General features: G+C 45.9%; 1 protein-coding gene across 25 annotated transcripts in view; it reads left to right on the top strand.

The window, feature by feature from the left end:
* Positions 1 to 20106, top strand: part of Kalrn (kalirin RhoGEF kinase) — a 592635-nt gene that overhangs the window by 168144 nt on the left and 404385 nt on the right. For all 25 annotated transcript variants that reach the window (XM_076942866.1, XM_076942849.1, XM_076942848.1 and 22 more), the window contains exons 2-3: positions 7363 to 7437; positions 12331 to 12445. In XM_076942866.1, the coding sequence (XP_076798981.1) occupies positions 7363 to 7437; positions 12331 to 12445 (190 nt within the window). The remainder of the gene's footprint in view (positions 1 to 7362; positions 7438 to 12330; positions 12446 to 20106) is intronic.

Below are 20106 nucleotides of genomic sequence, written 5' to 3'. Positions count from 1 at the left end.
ATCTAATGTTGACTTTAAAAGTTTATATTCAAATTGGCTACAATTAGAGTCCACACGGAATAACTGGAGGAGGAGAAAGATGAAGGTGGAGGCAGGAATCAGCAGAAAGGGTGCACAGGAGGGAGAGGAACAGTAGTTGGTACCTCGGTATAGAAGGTTCCAAGGCTCTGTGGGTCTGCAGGACTCAGTCCCCGCAGCTAAGCACCAACCATGCTCCAGGCCCTGAAGCTACCTGGGTAAGCACATGGCCCTACCCTCAGGGATCTTGCTAGGGTCTAGTGAAAGAGGCAGTGGACAGTGAGGAATGGCCTGCATGAGACTGGAAGAGCCAGACTAGCCTGGTGTAGTGGAAAGTCAGAGGTGCTGAGGCAAGGGGCGAGCACTTCAGTGTGCAGAGTGCTCCTCACATTCCAGGATATACCCAAGTTAGGAGAAGCTAAGCTCTGTCTCTGTTTCATAAATTCTGCATACCCTGGTTGTCTTCGCAAGACCCTGGTTACTGCTTCTCATTGTGTAGTCCTGGTCACTTGGTTTAGGAAAACTGAGTATTTACAAACTGCCAGAAGAGGAGACCTTTGTTTTCCTTTCTGTAGATGTGGAAAGCACTCTAGCAGAGGACCCTGAATGACCTTTGCTTAGGAGTTTCATGACCAGAGAGGAGAATTCTGCTGAATGGTTTCCTTTCATATCTTCAGGGTAGTGTCTCCAGGAATGCTTGACATTTGTGGGTGGTGAGGATGAGGAAGATGGCTGGGTCTTACTCATATGCATTCATGCAGGCTGGGGAGAGGCTTGTGGGGCACCATGCTGTGCCTTGTTCTCTTATTGACTTGAATCTGCCCTCTCCCTCGCTGCCAGATGTGCGGCTCCCAGCACATACTTCCTACCTCGGTGGTAGCTGTTTTAAGGAGAGCTCCAAGAAATATATTTATATTTGCTGGGGTTTTCCAACAGGCCATCTCCTCAATAGCTCTTTCACATCTGTAAGGAGAGAAAAAGACTCACTTGTTTCATTTCTGCACAGGCATGTGTGTGGTTCTCTTCAGCTCTCTTTTTGTTGCTACCCCCATTTCTACTGCCTCCCTTTTCTTTCTTATGTTAACTTAGGAAAGAGGAGAACTGGGAGGAGGAGGAGGAAGCTGGAGATCTTACCTCTACCACTAACAGGTTCTCTGTCAACCCTGGCCCCATTATGATGTCTTCTCTTAAACCATCTATTCACTATGCAGGAAGAACCATGTAAGTCTGTTCCATTTATGATTTAGTCCTATAAAGCATCTTCACAGGGTCTTACACAAACCACCACCTGACCTGGCTGGCTCCTGCAGGTAACTCAGAACAAATATACTAATGGGCTCTCTTTGAACTCAAGGGAAGGTCAGCAGAGACTTCTACCATCAGCAGCCTTGTGTCTGAATCTCTTCTGGCCTCAACCACAGATCAGGAGTGACTGGAGGTTGACGTCCGAGCTTACTGGGCACAGCCCTGTTCTGAGCCACAGCTTTTCCCTAGGAGCAGCCCAGGTACCCCTTTCTCTCCCTGATCTCCTCCTTGATGCAGCCCAGCCCAACTCTCTGCCTCCCAAGGCATGTGCAGATTCCTCTGGGGAGCAACTTCCGGGAATCAAACCACAGCGCTCCCTGCTCTGCTTCCTATACCCTCCACTCTGTTTTCTTCCTCAGCAGGTCAATGCTACATATCCATAGTACAAGGCCTAGGCCCCTTCCTGTCTTCTGCCCTTCCCTTATTCAAAACCTGGTCCATATACTCTCCTGGGAGAGCCTGTCCTGCACATCCACCTCCAGCTCACCACTGAAATCACTGAACACGTGAGTGTTCAGCTTTGCATGATATCTCCTGAGTCTCCTGTGTGTGACAGTTGGGGAGGAACAATGAGTATGACAAGGGCTTTTCCCTGGAGATGTTAGGATAAGTTAACAGATGTGAAAGGAAAACCCGTAAATGCCATTCAATAATATAAGGAACAACTGGAGACAGCTCAACTTGATGGAGAGATCAGGAAAGCCACTCAGAAATGATGAATTTAAGGGAGATTTAGGATGTAGAGTCAACATGATTGAATGTCCAAATTGAAAAGTGTGATGGAGAGATGAATGTTCAGGATGTCATCCATGTTTCTGTTCGAGCACCTCAGTGATCAGGCAATGTGGATACTGGATAGATAACACCCATCAGGATAGCATGAATACCATGTGGCTAGGTAGAGAGTAAGTTGATGGAGTTCTTTATCAGAATCTCAGAATCTTGTCTTTTATTCAGTCTGCTAGATACCCAGTGTTAGGAGAAAGTGAGCAATGGGTATTCTGGGCTGTGAGTTACCAGAGGGCAGAATGTGGGTCTTCCCTTCACTGGGAGTTTCGTGAAGAGAGTACCATGTACTCATGGGTATGGAGCTCTCTTGTGTTAGCACCTTCCTTCTTCTGTTTTCTGTCCAGCATTGCTTGGTGTTCAAGGCTTTGTAAGTCAAGCATTAGCTGGGATAGAGAGGCTGAAATTGGCTCTCCTGTCTTCTGGGATCATCTCAAAGGTGGTGTTTTGGTCTGCAAATATGATTACTGAAGAATGCAGATCTCAGAAAATGAGGAACTATTTTTGTTGTGAAATTAAGACATTTATTGGATGAGAGAATGGGTTAAGGCACCACATTCTGAGCACTGGATAGCCATGGTTTAGAAATATTTATGCACTCCCAAAACAAGACATGGTCCAGTCTCAATGGCCTAGAAGATGAATTATTAATACACATCTCCTGGATAACCTTTATTACAGCATGGAACATAAATGATGGATTGCAGCTAAGACCTGAATATCTGAAACCCTGGACAAGGGGAAGAATCTTCTCATAGTGGGACAGAGCAGGCTTAGAGCTGATAATAAAAACCTCAGTTAGACTAGGGTTCCTCACAATGTGTAATTTGAGTCACCTGAGTTTCTAATGCAGTGTTTGATTCTATAGATCTTGAATGAGACCTGGGATTCTGAGTTTCTAGCAAGTTCTAGGTGGTAGGTGATAGCCATTACTTTGAAGAGCAAGACTATGGGGCTAGCTATTAGAAATTCTTTCAAAGTGACACCAAGTCACCAATTTACATGCTGCACAATATAAATTTGTCTTGCTACTGGGTGCCCTAAGGACTCATTTAGCCAACACTGGTTTGTGTCTGATTTTGATGTTTCCCTCTTCTCGGGATCATTCAAAATGAGTCCTTATGTGTGTATAATGTGCTAGGTAAGTCATGTGTTAGACTTTGGTAATACCAAAACAAATAACTGGATTTTGGCAGCCACGGGCTTCCAAGCAGAGATAGACAGGTATGCCAATAGGAAAATGGGTTGTTATTAGAGACATGATGTCATCTGCACAGAATACAGTGATATAGAATAGAGAGAAGAGGCAGGGACCTGAGTATTGGAAAGTTTGTCATTTTAGTGGAGGGATAGGGCTCAGATCCACTTGAAGCAATGTTGGAACGCTTACATACTCACTCTTAAATAAGTGCAAATTGTGGAAGTGTGACTGAAAACCAAAAGGAAACAGAGAGCCTTACATTGGTTTCCTGGCAGCCCACACCTTTGAACACTCACCAAATGCTCACTGAGTTGTTTGTTTTTGTGTTTGTTTCACTCAGGACTGCTTTCTGAAGGAGATTGGCGTGCAGCCCAAGTACTCTGCTTCCTTAAGGGAACCACTGCTTTCCCAGGCCCAAGAACCATGAGCAAGGCCCATGGCACAAGGCCCAGCTTGCTCTTCGTTAGGACTAGAAGTGCAGGCTGGGCGCCAGAGTGAGGACCGACCGTTAGTGCTTTACATCTGAGAACCAGTGAGGAGAATGTGAGGAGAACCAGGCAGCAATGGGAACATGTTGTTTGAGGTGCAGGGCAATGAGGAACAGACACAGGGCTGGGAGGAAACCTGAACTGGAGGCTCTTGGGAAGATGGTGGTGGCAATCTTTACTTCCTTAATCGATGCAGAGCATTTCAGCTTTGCTAATTAACAGAACAGCAGGCTTGTAATTCTGACAGCAGCAGGACCTGACTGCGGTGGGCTTAGCACTGAAAGCTGGCCAAGCGTGCCTTTGTCCTTAAGAGAAAGCACAACACCCACATTGGGTCAGGTCCATAAGGGTTCCCACTAACTTGTTTTGTTTTCCCTTGTAGGGCAAAGGAGGAGTTAGGGGATTTTGTTTCCTCTCAGGCTTTCTATAGAGGTAGTGAGGGATCTACTGTTCCAGCAGGCTTCTCTTAAGGAAAAGGACAGCCTGCCATTGGTCTAGCATTCACAGTCTCATAATGCTATTGGATATACTTTGTGTCAGAAAGAGCAGTTGGATGCAAGCTGCCTCCTGCAAGACATAAGTACTTATAGAAGGTCTGTCATTTTCTTCCATTTTGGCAACTGGTCTACCTGAAAATATCCCAGCCCTGATCCTAAGAAAGAATGGCCCAGCAAGCCAGGCAAGTTGTTCTAGTTTTTACAAAGCACAGTGAGACTGAATGAAGAATTTGCTTCCAATGCATCCTTTCAAAACATGTTAAGAATGTGAAGTATAAGATTGTGTTGATAAGTACGGAGAATGAACTTAGGCTCAGGGCTTTAGAGCTGAGAGACAACCTTAGAGATCATCTTCCAGGACCACTCGTGCTTGTGTGACAGGTGATGCCACTGTCCTTGTGTAGCTCGTCTTTAGGAAGTGCTAACTTGCATTTAGCCATTTATTCTTTAATCAAATATTTATTGATCATTTACCAGGAGTCTACCAGGCTGTGTACCTGGATGTGTACAGTACCATAGTGAGAACATGTTCCAATTTCATTGGTTCTGTTTGAGTTATCGGTCAATGAACTTGCCCTTTATTATATATTCTAAACAGCTGGTTTCACAAGGTCCCTGGGGGAATTGATCCATAGGCTCTTCGGCCAGTGTAAGTAAGTTTTATATACAAGGTCACCAATTTCTGAGCCCCTAGGCTAGTTAGTTTAGCTGTACTTGACTTTACATAATACATGTATTGTTGAAAAGTTATTTGTAATTCAATTTTTGGCAAATGAAAAACTAATTTAAACCACTCGGGAAACTTTTATTTTAAAAGCCCCCCAAGCAAATGCTTTTATAATGTGAAAAGTCTTGTTGCTACTGCTGGGAATGATTACTTCCTAGTAATGGATTTAGTGAATCTGGGTACTTTGGGAGTTTTTGTGGTGGGCACACAGTCAGGCATATAGCCCAGCAGTCATCAGAACTGACTGGGAGGCCTCTGGCCAAGGACGTGGAAGCCTGAGAATCTTAGGAGAGGGTAGCTCAAGACTGACATTTACCGGAGCCTGTGATCACCAGCTACATGGAGGACATGTTCACCGTCCTACAGGACCTGAGAAGGAAGAGATGGGGAAAGATGAGACTAGGGCATCCCTCTCTGCAGATGAGACTGGGTTGGATATAACATACCCAATCCTTTTACTAAGTTGCCAAGGCTGGCTTTGAACTTGCAACCCTTCTGCCTTGACTTCCTGAATAGCTGGGTTTATGGGCCTGGCACCACTAGGCCTGCCTTACTTTGAACTTGTAAATAATCTGGGAAAAGATGGATAAAATTTATTTTTTTATATTAGTTTTTCTATAGAAATTAAGTGTGCATACTCATGCAAGCAGAGTATTTAAAAAGTGAGAACAATGCATTTCACATGTAAAAACAGGCTGTTTTGATACTGTAATGTCATTTTCCATAAACAGTTCTAGAGTTAAAGATGGTTGAGAAGCTAAAAATGTTTCCTTGCTGTGTGAGGAAGAAAACAGAGCAAAGCAAAGCAAGTAATAGGAACTACTTGTGAATTTTGTAATAATCGTCGCTAATTAGTTTCTTTCATGAGATGTAATAGTATTTGGTGTAGGAGATGAGGTTTGAGCGTGCCTATCTGAAAAAACTAGGGCAGACTTAGAAAACAAGGCTATGTCTTTGAAGTCAGAATTCTTCTTCCTTGTCTTTCTTCCTTCCTCACTGCAGCTGAGTGAACCTGCAGCTACTACTTCACATCATATACTGTTCGTCAACTTCTGAAGAGATGTAATTGCCGAATAAAAGGTTCACTACATCAGGGGAACATAAAAGAGAAGAAAGAAATGAAATAGACACTGGAAATGTGATTGGTGTTAGATTATGATCTCTTACCTTGGGTCCTGGCATTTGGTGACACATTGCTTTCTCTTTCTTGGTTGCGTGTGCACAGGGCATGAAATTTACCCTTTCCTGGGCCAGTGAGCTAATTCATGGACTGTTGGTAAAATTCATATGATGTTGAGAGACTGAGAGATGGAGACTAGGCTACCCAGCACACAACTCTTCTTTGTAGATTTTAGACTTGGCCTTACAGCATGTGGGTGTGTTTGTGGTCCCTGGCTCTATTGTACTGAGTTGGTAACACTGCTTGCCTTATGAGATCCACTGTGTGATGTCTTAATGGTAATATACAACAGAGAGCCCAATTACAGCTCCAAGGGTATGAGTGTGGGTGGTTCCCTTTCAGAGTTCTGAAAGGCACTGGAGTTAACTGCAGTTATTAGAGTGGTCTAGCCTGAGGTTGTGTGTATATGTGGAAGCTGATCCCACCCCCTTCCCCTGCTCCTAAGACTGGGCTGGGTTGGCCTTTGCATCTGGGACTACAGTTTCTCTAGATGAATCTTTCTTTTCCAGTTTTGGGGAACTCTGGTATCTGCCTTCACCTCTCTAATAGGAACTTGGCTAGACCCAGGAAAGTACTTTACAACCATAAAGCAAGACTTAAACAACCAGACAGAGAAAGTACACTTTCTCAGAAGATTGAGGACTGGTGGTAACATTGGGGGGGTATATAGATTATCATCATCAACTTGGCTTCTGGCTAACAGATTTGGGGTACTTTTCCCATTTGGAAAATGAAATCTAACAGTTTATCGGCAAAAAGATGTCATTCGGGGTTCTGTGAACTACTTTAACATCTGAACTAACTCGCTGGTACATACTACATGCTATCTATGTGTGACTCTCTGCTAGGCACTGGAAGTATAAACATGGTTTGAAGCATCTTGACGTCTTCAAGTTGCTCAACAACCACAGGGCTGCCTGTTGTCATTGAGACACAGGGTTTTGTACTCACTGGGAGTGACCTGAACTTTCCTCTCTTGAAAAGGACCAAGAGAAGAGAAGGCTTCAACCCCATCACAATGGGGACTCTCCATGTGTTAGGCTGAGCTGCAGACCTACACAAGCCAACATGATGGGTCTGGGAGGCTGAGGGTGGGACCTTGTGGCCTAGCTGATATGTAGCTGACATCTTTATTCTCTTTCCATTTTGTTGTCCCACAGGATCTTTTCGGAATGATGGTTTGAAAGCTTCTGATGTCCTTCCTATCCTAAAGGAGAAAGTGGCCTTTGTGTCTGGTGAGTATGCTTCTTTGTAGTAGACCTCAAGAAGGAGTATGTGTGCGTGTGTGTGTGTTCACGTGGGTGTGGGTGTGGGCGTGTGTGTGTGTGTGTGTGTGTACTTGTGTGATCACTCACTGTCCTCTGTGAGAGGAGATGCCTTAACAGTTAGGCTTGTCGTGGCTGCTTCCTCCCTCCAGTGACAGGCAGAGGAAAGGGAGCCCTGACCTCACCTGGAGACTCTGGAGGATGCTTGCAACATCAGGCAGGTCCACACACAGCTCACAACCCCGCAGTCTGATTTGCTCTCTCTGCCAGGGCCACTGGGGCTCTGGGAGAGGTTCCAGTAGGAAGAGCAAATCTACCCCACATGTTCCCCAGGGTTTCCTGTTGTTTCTTAGTGGGTCACAAACAGGAAGGGGTTTTGTTGTTGTTATTTGTTTCTTTGTTGTTGTTATTGTTTTGGTTTTTAGGTTTTTTTGTTTTGGTTTTTGGTTTCTCATCATTTGTTTTCTTAGCAAATGGAAACAAAAGTGTTTGTATTCTCAAGTTTTGCTCTTGGTTTATTTTATTTTAATTTATTTTTCTTTTGTGAACCCCCAAATATTTTTCCTCAAGTCACTCCCAGCCAATCCTGTGCACCTGGGCCTCTCAGCATCTAATTTGGGTATTTGCTATCTGTAGCCTTCAGACCAACTACTGCTTCTTGTAAACAATTTTCTTAGACTAGACCTAGCCATGTATGTTTTATTAGGTAAAATGTATGTTTCCCATGACGTCACAAACTTGATGGCTGAACTGGATTCCTTCTTGGTCAGAACTTGGCAGTTAGAGCTGTACAGAGAGTAACCCTGCATACACCTCGTAGACAGAGCCTTTGTTTCCAGATAGTTTTTTGTCTGAATGACTGGCCATGGAGCCACGGGCCACAAGGGAGCTTGCTCCACAGTATAGTAACTCACTCCATAGGCCCTGCTGGCTTGGCTGATTTGCAACAACTGTCACAGAAGAAAAGTAGAGGAGGAAAGGTCCTCTGTGGGAAGGGAAACCATAGTTGAGATGTCTCCACCTTATCAGAAAAGGGTGGCCAGCAAGCCTGTGTGGTATGGGAGGGGAGACAGGCATGTGCTGGGTGCACAGAAGCCGTTGTAAGATGCTGTGTGCATTCTGTAGCAGTGGGTGGACTGGTATTTTCTCACAGTTGTTGGTTAAGACAACTGTGATCCAAAAACTGCTTTGCCCTATTTGTGATAAGTAGTGAGCCTCGTCACTAAAGGTGTAGAGGCATAGCCGAACAGCCTTCGAGAGGATCCTGCGGCATGTTTCCAGCACTGAGGCATGTTTGTGACAAAGCAAACTAGGATTTGGAGTGCCTGCTGGATTGTAGAAAGACTCATGTCAGACAGTTTCCTTCCCAGACTTTCCCAAGCCTGCCAGCTTGAGCCTCTCCTCTCCTTCCCAAGTTATAGTCCACTTCCCCTCCTCCAGAGGCTTTTTCAGACCTAGTCTGTCTCTTCCGACACCATCTTGTTCAGCATCCATTCAGGGACTATAAAGACAGACATAGTATGTTCTCATATGGGAATCCTTGTTCCATTGTTAGTGGCTTAGTTTCCCTATGTAGGTCAGTTGGATGTGAATGGGGACCAGCCAGGCCTGGGAAAGCCAAATAAGAGATAGGGAATTGTCCTTATTGAACTCATGGAGGAGTTTGCCAGGAAGGCAGTCAGGGACAAGGCAGGTAGGAACTGGCAGTGTGCCACTCACTGCTATGTTCCTGAATGAGCCAAGCCTGACTCATCCATGCTTGCCTGGTCAGGAGCTTCTGAGATTAGGGAACATTGCCCTCTGTGCCTGGGAAGGGCACTGAAGGTGATTGGGAGATAATGGCTGACTGCACCTAAGAAGGAAAACAAAAACTGATTTCCCTATTCTGTACACGCTGAGTCAGAAAACATAACATGAAAATAGAACCAAGCAGAGAAATCCTAAATGTGTGGCAGTCACATTTCCTTCTGAGAGCAAAGCCAGGAGCATGGTAGGCAGAGAAATGGACCATTTGCTGTGCCCGCCCTCCTCTGCCAGCATCGCAGCTTTGACCACGTAACACAAAGCATGTTACCATGACAACGGACATCTGGAATAGTCCAGGACAGCCCAACCACTTCTGCATGCAGGCATGTGGTGTGTATGTGACAGTGGCTGTTTCTGTCCCTTGGTGTGCCTCTGTTGTCCTGGTCCTGATCTATCGTGTTTCATGGCTCACGGCTGTGGGGTTCTGGTCATCCACCCACAGCACCCTGATCCCTTCTTTCCACCCATCTCTCCTGTGTGGGAACCTAGGATCTTCACATGCTTACACCCTGCCTTTGGCTACCTTCTGGTGATTCTTTTCTGGTTTTGAACCCTTGTCATCTTTTCCCACTGTTCTCAGTAATGCTCCATGCTACTGGGAACAACCTTTTGTACTCTGGGCTCCAGAGTTTCAAAGTGTGTTCCATAAGATGATCTTTAAAAATGAGGAAAGAAGTTTGGGAACTGCTGAATATTAAAGTCCTCCCACCCTCAATTTGGACTATCCATCAAAGCACGTTAACATTTTAAGGCTCTGTAAAATCTTACAACAACCAACTTTATCTAGTCTAACATGGCATTTCCAACTACAAAATAACCTCCTCATTCCCTTTGGGGGAAAACTCGTGTGAATCCATTAAAATCGTGCAGAGCTATTGTTATGTGAATCCAACTTTTGGTACGCTTCCTGAGATGTGTCTCCCTCCCACGCTCCTTCCATCTGCTACCCTAACTGGAGCCTGCTGAATCCTGAGAGTGTGAGTCCTCCCCTACATTAGTCAATGAAACATCAACGTCTCTCACTTTGGGCCTTCCTCCTTCCCCAGCCTTGCTTTCCTGTCTGCACAGAAGGAGAGCCATTGACATTTCTAAAATACGCAACCCCCTCCCATTCTCTGCATTCTTACTTATCCTGTAGCTCCTACCACCAAAGCCTTGCACAGGTAGGTAAAGGGCAAGAACTTGTTATGCAAGTCAATAGTTCTATTAAAGTTCACGCATCTGTGATGCCTTAAATATGTCTGTGTTTCTTCTCTCTTAATGCACATCAACTTTAGCCTTGGAGCTTCATGCTTCATCTCTGCTGATCTTCTGATGTCAGTATCTATCTTGGTTATCAGTGATTCACCTTAATGGATGCTCAGCCTCTGGACACTAGAATCTAAGCCTGTTTCTACTATGGCCAGCCATGATTTTGACCTCTGATGTATTGTCTATAGTCTTGTTCTCCTGTTTTTGATCCTTCCTGTTTGTCCCTGTTGGTAGACAGAGGATAGGTGGCAAAGGATCCATCTTCTCTGGGATGGCCTGATGTGGTCGAGCAGTTCTCACCCTCACCAGCTGCTCCTCACACACACAGTCTTCACTAGCTCTCTTCTGCCATCACAGAATAGGGCCCAGAACAGATGCTGTCTCTCAGCATCTATCATTGAAGCCCTTATTATCCCCATTCCTATGGGATGGATTCTACTGGCAATGGTTCTGTGGCCTTGTCCTCATGAACTAAAGCCTACCTTAACTTTGAAAGGTGGTGTTGGTCTCTTATTTTGCTCTGAGTCAGGCTTAGCTGCCCTTCTCCATGACTTTATTTTCTTCTCCCTCCTGGGTTCTGCAGCCTGCCATAGAGAGACTGGCGTGCCCTATCACCTGAGTGCCAGCTCCCTCATCTTGTACCCGCGGTGAGGCCTCATTCCGTGCATTGCCCCCAGATTTCCAGCACAATGCCGCTCTCTCTTTATTCTTTCCACTGTGAAGAAGACCGGTCTGATCCTGCCTTCTTTTCTGACCACTTGATCCACACAAAAGAGACACCTTTGGAGACAAAAGAGGCCATTTCCCACCTTTGGAGGCTCCCTACATACTCAGAACCTTACCTTCTGCTGTGTGTTATTCTGTAACTGTTATCAACCAACCCTCCGAGCCACTGCTCACGCTCTGCCTATGCAAGTCTCTGCTTAGTCTATGCATAGGTCCCATAGCCCTTCTTATATGGAATCCATGGAAGGTCAGGGAGAAAATTAACAGTTGTGACAGACAGACAGACAGACACCACACACACACACACACACACACACACACACACACACACACCTCCAAGAATAAAAATGCTTAGGATGCTGGGATCAAGGCTAGCAGAGAAGATGTCTGAGAGCCTTCTAGCTTCTGAGAACCTGTCGTCTAACCCTTCTGTTTCCTTTCTTCATGTGGCTTGTGGATCACAGTCAGGAGAGAAGGACCTTTCTCTCCCAAGGCAGATGAGATGGAGGTGGTCATCAATACAGAGAGCTAGGATAGAGGCTATGAAAGCTCTAGAGTTGGGAAGCCTGGGGCTCAACTCTGTATCTGCACAAATCCACCCTGCTGGGGTGGTGCCTTGATTTTGTTTAATCCTCTCTTGCCTGTAGCCTCCTCCACCATCTTTGTGTAATGTGGTGTGTGGGGGGTGGGGTGGGGTGGGGTGGGTGTGGGTGTGGGGGGGGGGAGTATGCTCTCGTGTGCACTTGTTTTCTCAACAAGAATGGCTATAACCACCTTCTTATCATCTCATATGTGCTTTTCAGTGTGCCTTCTCCTGCTCTCTCAGCAATCTTTACAATAACTCTGCAATGTGCCCACCTTCATTTTTATAGTCTCTAGATAAGGCAGCAGAAATCTAAAGAGACTTGCCCAAAGTCATACACCTTACCTTCTTCATGTAGCTCCTACCAGCTAAGAAGCAGTGACTGGTTTCCCCAGGCACTTGCCGCCTGTTCTTTTGACCTACCATAACACTATTTTTCATCTGGAGTTGGCTTTCCTGATGCTTTTTCTGAAACTACCCACTCTTGTTTCTTCCAGGGGGGCGTGATAAGCGAGGCGGACCCATCCTGACCTTCCCTGCCCGAAGCAATCATGACAGAATAAGACAGGAAGACCTACGGAAACTCGTGACGTATTTGGCCAGCGTGCCAAGGTAAGGTGAAAGGGAACTGTCCGCAGGGAGGGGGAGCTGATGCCAGTGAGCTGAGACAGCCACTGAGCCTGCCAGAGGCCCTTGGATTGGCTTCTAACTGTTCCTGGAACAGCACCAGCCATTGTTTACTGTTACATTCCCTTTGACCATGCTGAGATTCATCTGATTCATCTCAAGTGGTAACTGTGGACAGAGGTGAGAATCCCACCCAGGCTACGAGCACTGGTGTGGAGCCTGCGGTAGGAGGTAACTTGGCCTGGCCTGGAAGAATGAGGCGCTGCTGTTTACTTTCATGAAAACTTCTGGCTAACCCATTCTGGCTGACAAAATGGCTACCTTCAGAGTCTCTTGGATCTGGAGGCAAATAACCTAATGCAGAAGTAACACATGGGTCAATGTAAGTACCAGTTGAAGCAGGGTAACATTGCTGAAGATTTGTTACCAGGGGCAGCAAGTGAGTCTTACTCTGTATATATTAAACACACACACACACACACACACACACACACATAGATACATGTGATACATGTACAGTATTAGGTTTCACTGATTGAGACATTGAAGGGTATAAATAGCCCCTCCAGATCAAAGGGAGATAATGAAAGAAAGACTGGGAACCCACTCAGTGCTACCCTAGAGGTGGGTGGTAGAGGATGTGCCATAGGACAGTCTATGTCATTGGGAAGTAAAGGAAGAACGTTTTTGACTAGTTAGAATGTAAGAGCCAGAAGAGCCCTGAAGAACAGCCTGAGCAAATACGTACGGAATTTGAAATATGTATTTAGGGATTGATTAGGCTGACACTGGATGTGAGCAGCTCTTCGGGATGTTGCAGAGCTTGCCTGAGGCGTGACCCACTGGACTGAGGCATCAGTACTCACTCCTCTATGACACTCAGTGTTCTTGGTCTCTTAGCAGAGTGAGTGACTACGAGGTGCCTTGGGCTTTTAGAACTCCCATTTTATGGGATAATTAGTAAATTAGGCAGATGAGCTATAAATTCTGCTCTGTCTTTGCAAGGAGACCTGGGATATTTTTGAATATGCTGATTAAGTTCTCCAGGCAGGTGTCAAGTGAGGCAAGCATGGCTTCTGAAAGCTCCAGGGCAGGAAGCGTAAGGGGATTGGAGGATGCTGATGGGCAGGTGGGGAAGGAGTTTGAGGAGCAGCATCACATGCTGGAACATGCATTGAATGGACTGGTCAGCCTGGAGAGCTCCGAGCAGAAGGCTGTAAACCAGCAGATGTGGAGAAGGAGCTTTTTTTCTTGATGATATCCACCAGGGTCCTAAGTTCTAGTAAAATAAGTTTGGATTATGCCTGAGGAGCTTTAAAGTATGACGGCGCGTGAATAAAGGGTGAGGCAGTGAATAAAGAGTCTGGAGGTCTTTACAGAAGAAACGTTCCCATCTGACTGAGAGCAAGGGAATGGTCCGAGTAACCCATGATTGTGCTATATGATTTGGTACTTGAGCCTTGTTGGGGCTAAGCAGTTTCAAAAAGTGCCTTTTCCGAGTATATTAGTAGGTGTGAAGCAAGACAGTCCTTGAAGCAGTCTACCTGAAGGGTCTTCGTGGGAATTCATGATAGACTCACATTTCTTTTTAAAGCCAGAAGAAATTATATTCCCAGGAGACATGAAGGATACATTTTTCTTCCTTCAGCGTTCATGGCATACCTGCACCCAAGACAGGCTCATTCTTTCTTTAGAATAAAAGCTCAAGAATTAGAAGAACACACTTTCCTTCATTCTGACTTGTTAAGCAAAGACTGGGACAAAATGGATTGGAAGCAATTAAGAAAGGAAAAGATTTCTACTGGGTAAAAAAATAAAATAAAACCCAAGAGGGGCTGAGAGGAAGGTCGGGAGAACAAAGGGAGATGATAGTGTTGTCTGTGAGGGGCATACAGCATGCTGGTCTCTGCTTCCCAGGATGGCAGCTTGTGTTACACCCACACCCACACCCACAGACACACACACACACACACACACACACACACACACACACACCACTGCCCCAGCACACACAGGCTCCTCACAGCTTCTCATGGGTAGGAGGCAGGAAGGCAATTGTTACCTTCAGTGGGGAGAATGGGCTGTGATCCCTCGCCTCCCTCCATAGGGACCCATATTCACTGGGACTGTAAGCACCAGCTGCACTCTACCACCTAGTCCTGCCCACCAATCATTTCCTAATTGTGTTGGATGGGCGCTCACACACCATCCCTCACGGGAACAGAATCGGCAGTAGAATTGTTCTAAAGGCAGTGAAGTGTGGTGGGAAAGCTCAGAACCTCAGTGTGCTACTCCTCTGTCTATCCTGGCTTTGGGAGTGAGATGAAGCTACATTAGGTGGATGATTCTGATGAAAAGAGATTATTGATCCTGGGTCATGCTCCGAGATGTTGAAAGAATGGATTTCAGTTTGGAGATGCAGTGTTTATTACAGGCTGGTGTGCTCAGATCTGTAGGTAACATTTGATATTCATTTATTCGGGCCTTTATTTATTATTTATCAAAATTTGGTTCCTCCGTGTGCCAGGCAGATTGAGGATTCATGGTGAGCAAGAAAAGGCATAGTGAGGAAAGTAGGAGACACCTGGATATTTTTCTATGTAATCCAAACTGGCCACTGTAAAGGACAGTACAGATGTGACTGTGTTCAAGCACAGGCCTGAACCAGCTAATAGAAGACAAAACAGGAAAGACCACGGACAGGCAGATGGATCTTGGATTCTAAGGGACCAGCCTGTTTGGAAGATAGTTGACAGCAGTCACGATGATTAGAAATGAATAGTAGTACGTCTGCTGGGCAGGATGCGCTGTCCAGACCACTGTGTTCAGCTCTGAGACACCACAACCTGCACTCTCACACGCCAGGCAGGGTGCAGTCAAAGTGGCTGAATTCATCAATGGGAGATGAGAGAAATAGTCCCTGATGTCAGAGGTCAGGGGTGCTGCCATAAAGGGGCAGCTGCACCCCTAGTATGAGGTAGTGATCAGAACTCAAGTGAAGAATCTGCCCACTAGAGAGCTGTGCATCAGCAGCACGCTGTATCTGGCCAGGTCACTGGACACTGGACCGTTCTCCATTAGGAATGCTATAGAAAGAATGGTTCCATTAAATCAGATGTAGGATTGTGTTTCTAAGTCTCCTTCCTGTCCTCAGTTCTAGGTTGCTTTGACATTGGAAAACATATACCCCATCAAATTCAGGCCCTCAAAACAGCAGACACATCCTTCTCTGGCTCCCTAGAGAACTGATGTCTGGCATCGTGTCTATACCTTCACTCCCAAGAGAACTGCTTTGTGGTCTCCTAAGGCTCTTGATGAGACTTTTGGGGCATTCCCTGAGGCCAGAGATTATGCAAGGGTGTAATAGTTCACAACAGTTCTCTGTTACTCTTGCAGGGTCCTTCTTAACTTGAGCTGAGGCGTTTTCCCATCTTGCTTCTGTTGAGTTTGAACATCCGCACCCCAAGTCTCTTCTAGGCATCTCGTTCTGAGAAACCATAGATTGCAAAAATACCTTAAAAGTCTTTCCTTCCACTCTCTCACTGAATGGCTACCGTGAGCCAGGCCCTAGATGGGAATCGTTGCGTGCTGTCATAGTGTCTTTCTCAGCCGCGTGTGCTTATCTAACCTTTATTGTGCTCCTGGTCTGCTATCTGCTTGTAGTTGCGTGTGTGCACAAGGATTGGAAAGGAAAGACTCAGATATGATCAGCTGGCGAACATCCCTCAAAACTGATAGATAGGGCTGCAAATGAGTGCCAGGAGTAACCAGATGTCCGGGTGCTGTCCCCAGTGTGGACTGCTGGGGACTGATCATATGCTTGAGGTAGTGAGTGAGGGTTGTTTCTGTCACGGCAACTTGCTTCTTTTCGTCATCCCTGTTACCCAGCTTTGTCGCCATCATCTGTTTGCTGCTCCTAAGGTACCAAGTCTGTACCTCCTAGCAACTCTCTTATTAGCAATTCTGCCAAGATGCTGACTGTTCTGTCAAGGAACTCAAGTGTCACATCAGCCAGGAGAGATGACAAGAAATTAGGATGGGTTATTCTTTAATGCCAGTCAAACCAAAGTGCCTTTATTTGTGGCTTATTGTTTGATAATATTTGCACCTCTTCTACTGACTCCAGCAAAAGATAAATTGGGCTTAAAGCCAGAACTGTCTTTGTGCTTCATCACGGAAAAAAATAAAAATAAGCAGAAAGGGCCAGAAAGACAGCTAGAGGAAGAGGAGGAAGGCTCAAAGGTTTCCTCCTGATGCTTTTAACACAGGAAAGCTGGAGCTATCTAGAGTGTCACCACCTAAAGCCCTTTGTTGTCGGGACCTGTTGTTGGTGCCTCGCCCTTTCTTCTGGGACTACCACTTAAAGGAAGGTACAGGGAGAAACCAAGGTGATGGAGGGGCCAGGAGCAGGACCAGTAAGATCAGCGGATCACTATTTGTTTACATTTGCCTAAAAATTACACTGTAAACGACACTTTAGGCTTATTTTGTTGCCTGTGTGGAAGGTTTGTCATTTCTATTGCACTTCCACGTTTCACACACAAACGTCTCAGTTAAATCCTTTTGTAACATCAGTCCTGAAGAGCAGTTTTCTATTAAGCGGCTAAGGAACTTTCCTTAGAGTCACGACAACCTTTGCAGAAGGGGGTGGAGAGGTCTCATATCCACAGCTTCAGGTCTCCTCTCTACTACTTGCTGTCAAGAAACACGTGGCCGCAGCCTGAGTTGTTTCAGAAGACTATAAGGGGCAGCTTATAAAGGTGTGAGGAGGTTTGGGGGAAACCACAAGCTTTGAAACAGCAGCTAGGGCAATGAGTCTTTCCAGGCAGGGCTTGGGAGGATCAGAGGGGCTCCAGAGATGGGCCATGGGTATGGGGGAGAAATACCACCAGTGCTTCCCTGGCAGGAAGGGGACAGGGACTTGATATCATGATTTTGCTCTTCTCTCCCGCTTGCTGTTGACTGAGTTCTCCCAAAGGCAAGGTGGTAAGGGAGCCCACTGACGTCGTTGATATGGGTCAGCCTTCTATGACCCTGTATAGTGTTTTCAGGGGTGCTGATTGCAGATATTCAGTGTAGGGTGAGACAGGGGCATGCTATTTCCACATTGCTTACTCTAGTATTCTAACATTTAGTTTATAAAGGTGTCGGGAAGAAATCTTTTAGTCTCTCAATAACCATTGTTCTGTCCCCCAAAGGAGGTATTAGTAGTAATAATAAGACAATTATACACATGAATACACAGCAATATATGCTATCTAAATATATATATAACATGGGAGTTTCGGAGCATGGTAGTAAGACGAGCCATTCACCCTAGCCCCCAACCTGAGAAGCTGAGCAAGCTGTCCAGTCCTGCTTCCCGAAGCTGTCTCCCTTTCCAGCATGCCCCAGAAACAGCCACTGCCTGGAGCCTTGTGTTTATTTTTCTCTTACTGTCTTGCTTCGCTTGGTCTGGGACTCGGCGTAGTGACAGCCATCCCATCATAGGTAGGTTCCTGTGAGACCCTGTCCTGCCCTGGAGGAATAGGCCACGCCATAGATGAATCTTCAACTCTAACGCTGAGTGAAAACGAAAACTTTTGACTCTGGGGACTCGTAACAAAATTATTAATAGAAGATTAATGGGGTACTAAAGTGTCTCTTGAGAAGCTCCTGTTAGTTAACTCAAACAAGGGAAATCAATCATGATTACTTTTGTCAGTACTTTGAAGAGGTGCTATAATTGATATCGATATCAAAGAATAAGTGAAATTCTTTTCAATTCATTGATTGCTAGGAAGGAAGGAAGGGCTGCCAAGTGCTGCCGTGGTGCAGAGGGTGGATTAGATCCTCCTTCTGTGGCCTGGCAGAGTCCTGCCTGCAGGCACATTGGCATGAGCAGCACCTGTAGGTGCCGGATGCAGAGCTGGGCCCAGTGCTGTGGGCTTGCAGATGGTCACCTGTGGCGTTGTTGCCTTGGGGGCAGGGTGGGGTTTTACAAGGCTGTACTCCAAGCATAGGCTGGAACACCGGGAGACTCTGGCTTTAAATACTCAGATGATGGGCAGCCCAGGCAGAGAAAAGGGCATGGGGCAAGGGGAGCGTGAGGCAGAGAAGGTCAGAGGTCAAATTAAGTTTTAAAAACCCAGGAGGATAGAAACTTTTGAGGGTATCAGAGAGGAATTCCATAGGTCCAGTTAAGACTGTTACGTTATTAAGTTGTTTTAATGACTTAATAATAATAGGGGAGGTACCTAGTCTTACACAACTTGATATGTCATGTCTGGTTGATATACCTGGGGGGCCTGCCCTTTTCTAAAGGGAATTGGAGGAGGAGTGGGTTGGGGGAATGGGGAAGCTGTGGGGTATGTGTGGTGCGGTGACTGGGAGGAGAGGAGGGAGGGGACCCTGCAGTTAGGATGTAATATAAGAGAGAATAATAAAGAAGTTTTGCTGATAGTCACTCATAAGGAGAAGGACAATAAAAGTTTGTTTTTAGATTGGCTTTGGCAGCTGAGTGGAGGATGGAATGGAGAAGCCTAGGGCGTGCACAGCTGTATCAGTATAGATGAAGGATGATAATAATGGCTGGCATTTACTGGGTACTTACTAGGTCTGCTCCAGGAACTGCTGGGACTTTACAAACACTGACTTAATTCCCATAGTTCTTGGAAGTAATGTTGTTATTCCCATTTCACTTAAGGGCAAACTGAGGCTAGGGAAGGTTAAATGATTGTTCTGTGGATTCATAGCCAGTATAAATTTGAAGCTAGATGATGTCTAAGCATCAAAGCCTGTATATTTCCCCTTTTAAATTTATTCTTCTCTCATATATTATGTTCTAACTGCAGTTTCCTTTCAATCTCTCCCCTCAATCTCTCCCCTCCGTCTCTGCTTTCCCTCAGATTCACTCCCTCTCCCCCTCCCCTCAGAAAAGAGCAGCCTCCCAGGGACATCAACTAAACACACCATAAGAAGTTACAGTAGGACCAAACACATGTTCTCCCATCATGGCTGGACAAGGAAACCCAATAGGAAGAAAGAGGGTTGCAAAGGCAGGCAAAGGGAGACACCCCTGCTCCCACTGTTAGGAGTCCTGAAGAACACCAGGCTATACAACCATAACATGTATGCAGAGGACCTAGGTCAGACCATACATGCTCCCTGATCTGTGTGAGCCCACTTGAGTCCTGTCAGCTGATTCTCTGGGCCATGTTCTTGTCACATCCTTGACCTCTCTGGCTCCTCCAATCTTTCTCTCAGTTTTCCTCAAGACTCCCTGAGCCCTGCCCAGTATTTGCCTGTGTGTCTCTGCATCTTCCCCCAACAGTTGCTGGAGGAAGCTTCCCTCTCCGATGATGATTATACAAGGCTTCAGTTTCAGCACATTCTGCAGGCATGACAAAATGTGCTTTGTGTCTGGGTTGGTGTCCCAATCCCTCTACTTGAGAGCGTGCCTGGTTACAGAGGACGGCTGGTTCAGGCTCTGTGTCCCCCTTATTAGAAGTCTTTGCTAGGGTCACCCTCATAGATTCCTTGGAGTTTCCATTGCACTGTTCCTACCTCACCCTCAAAATGCCTCTTAATCCAGTTGTCTCTCCCAGTATTCTCTCCTTCCAACCCTGCTACACCCGATTCTTCCTGTTCCCATCCTACCCACCCCC

The sequence above is a fragment of the Arvicanthis niloticus genome, chromosome 12 (assembly GCF_011762505.2).
Source record: "Arvicanthis niloticus isolate mArvNil1 chromosome 12, mArvNil1.pat.X, whole genome shotgun sequence".
In the NCBI taxonomy this organism is placed as follows: domain Eukaryota; kingdom Metazoa; phylum Chordata; class Mammalia; order Rodentia; family Muridae; genus Arvicanthis; species Arvicanthis niloticus.
This window is presented reverse-complemented; position numbering and strand designations above follow the sequence as displayed.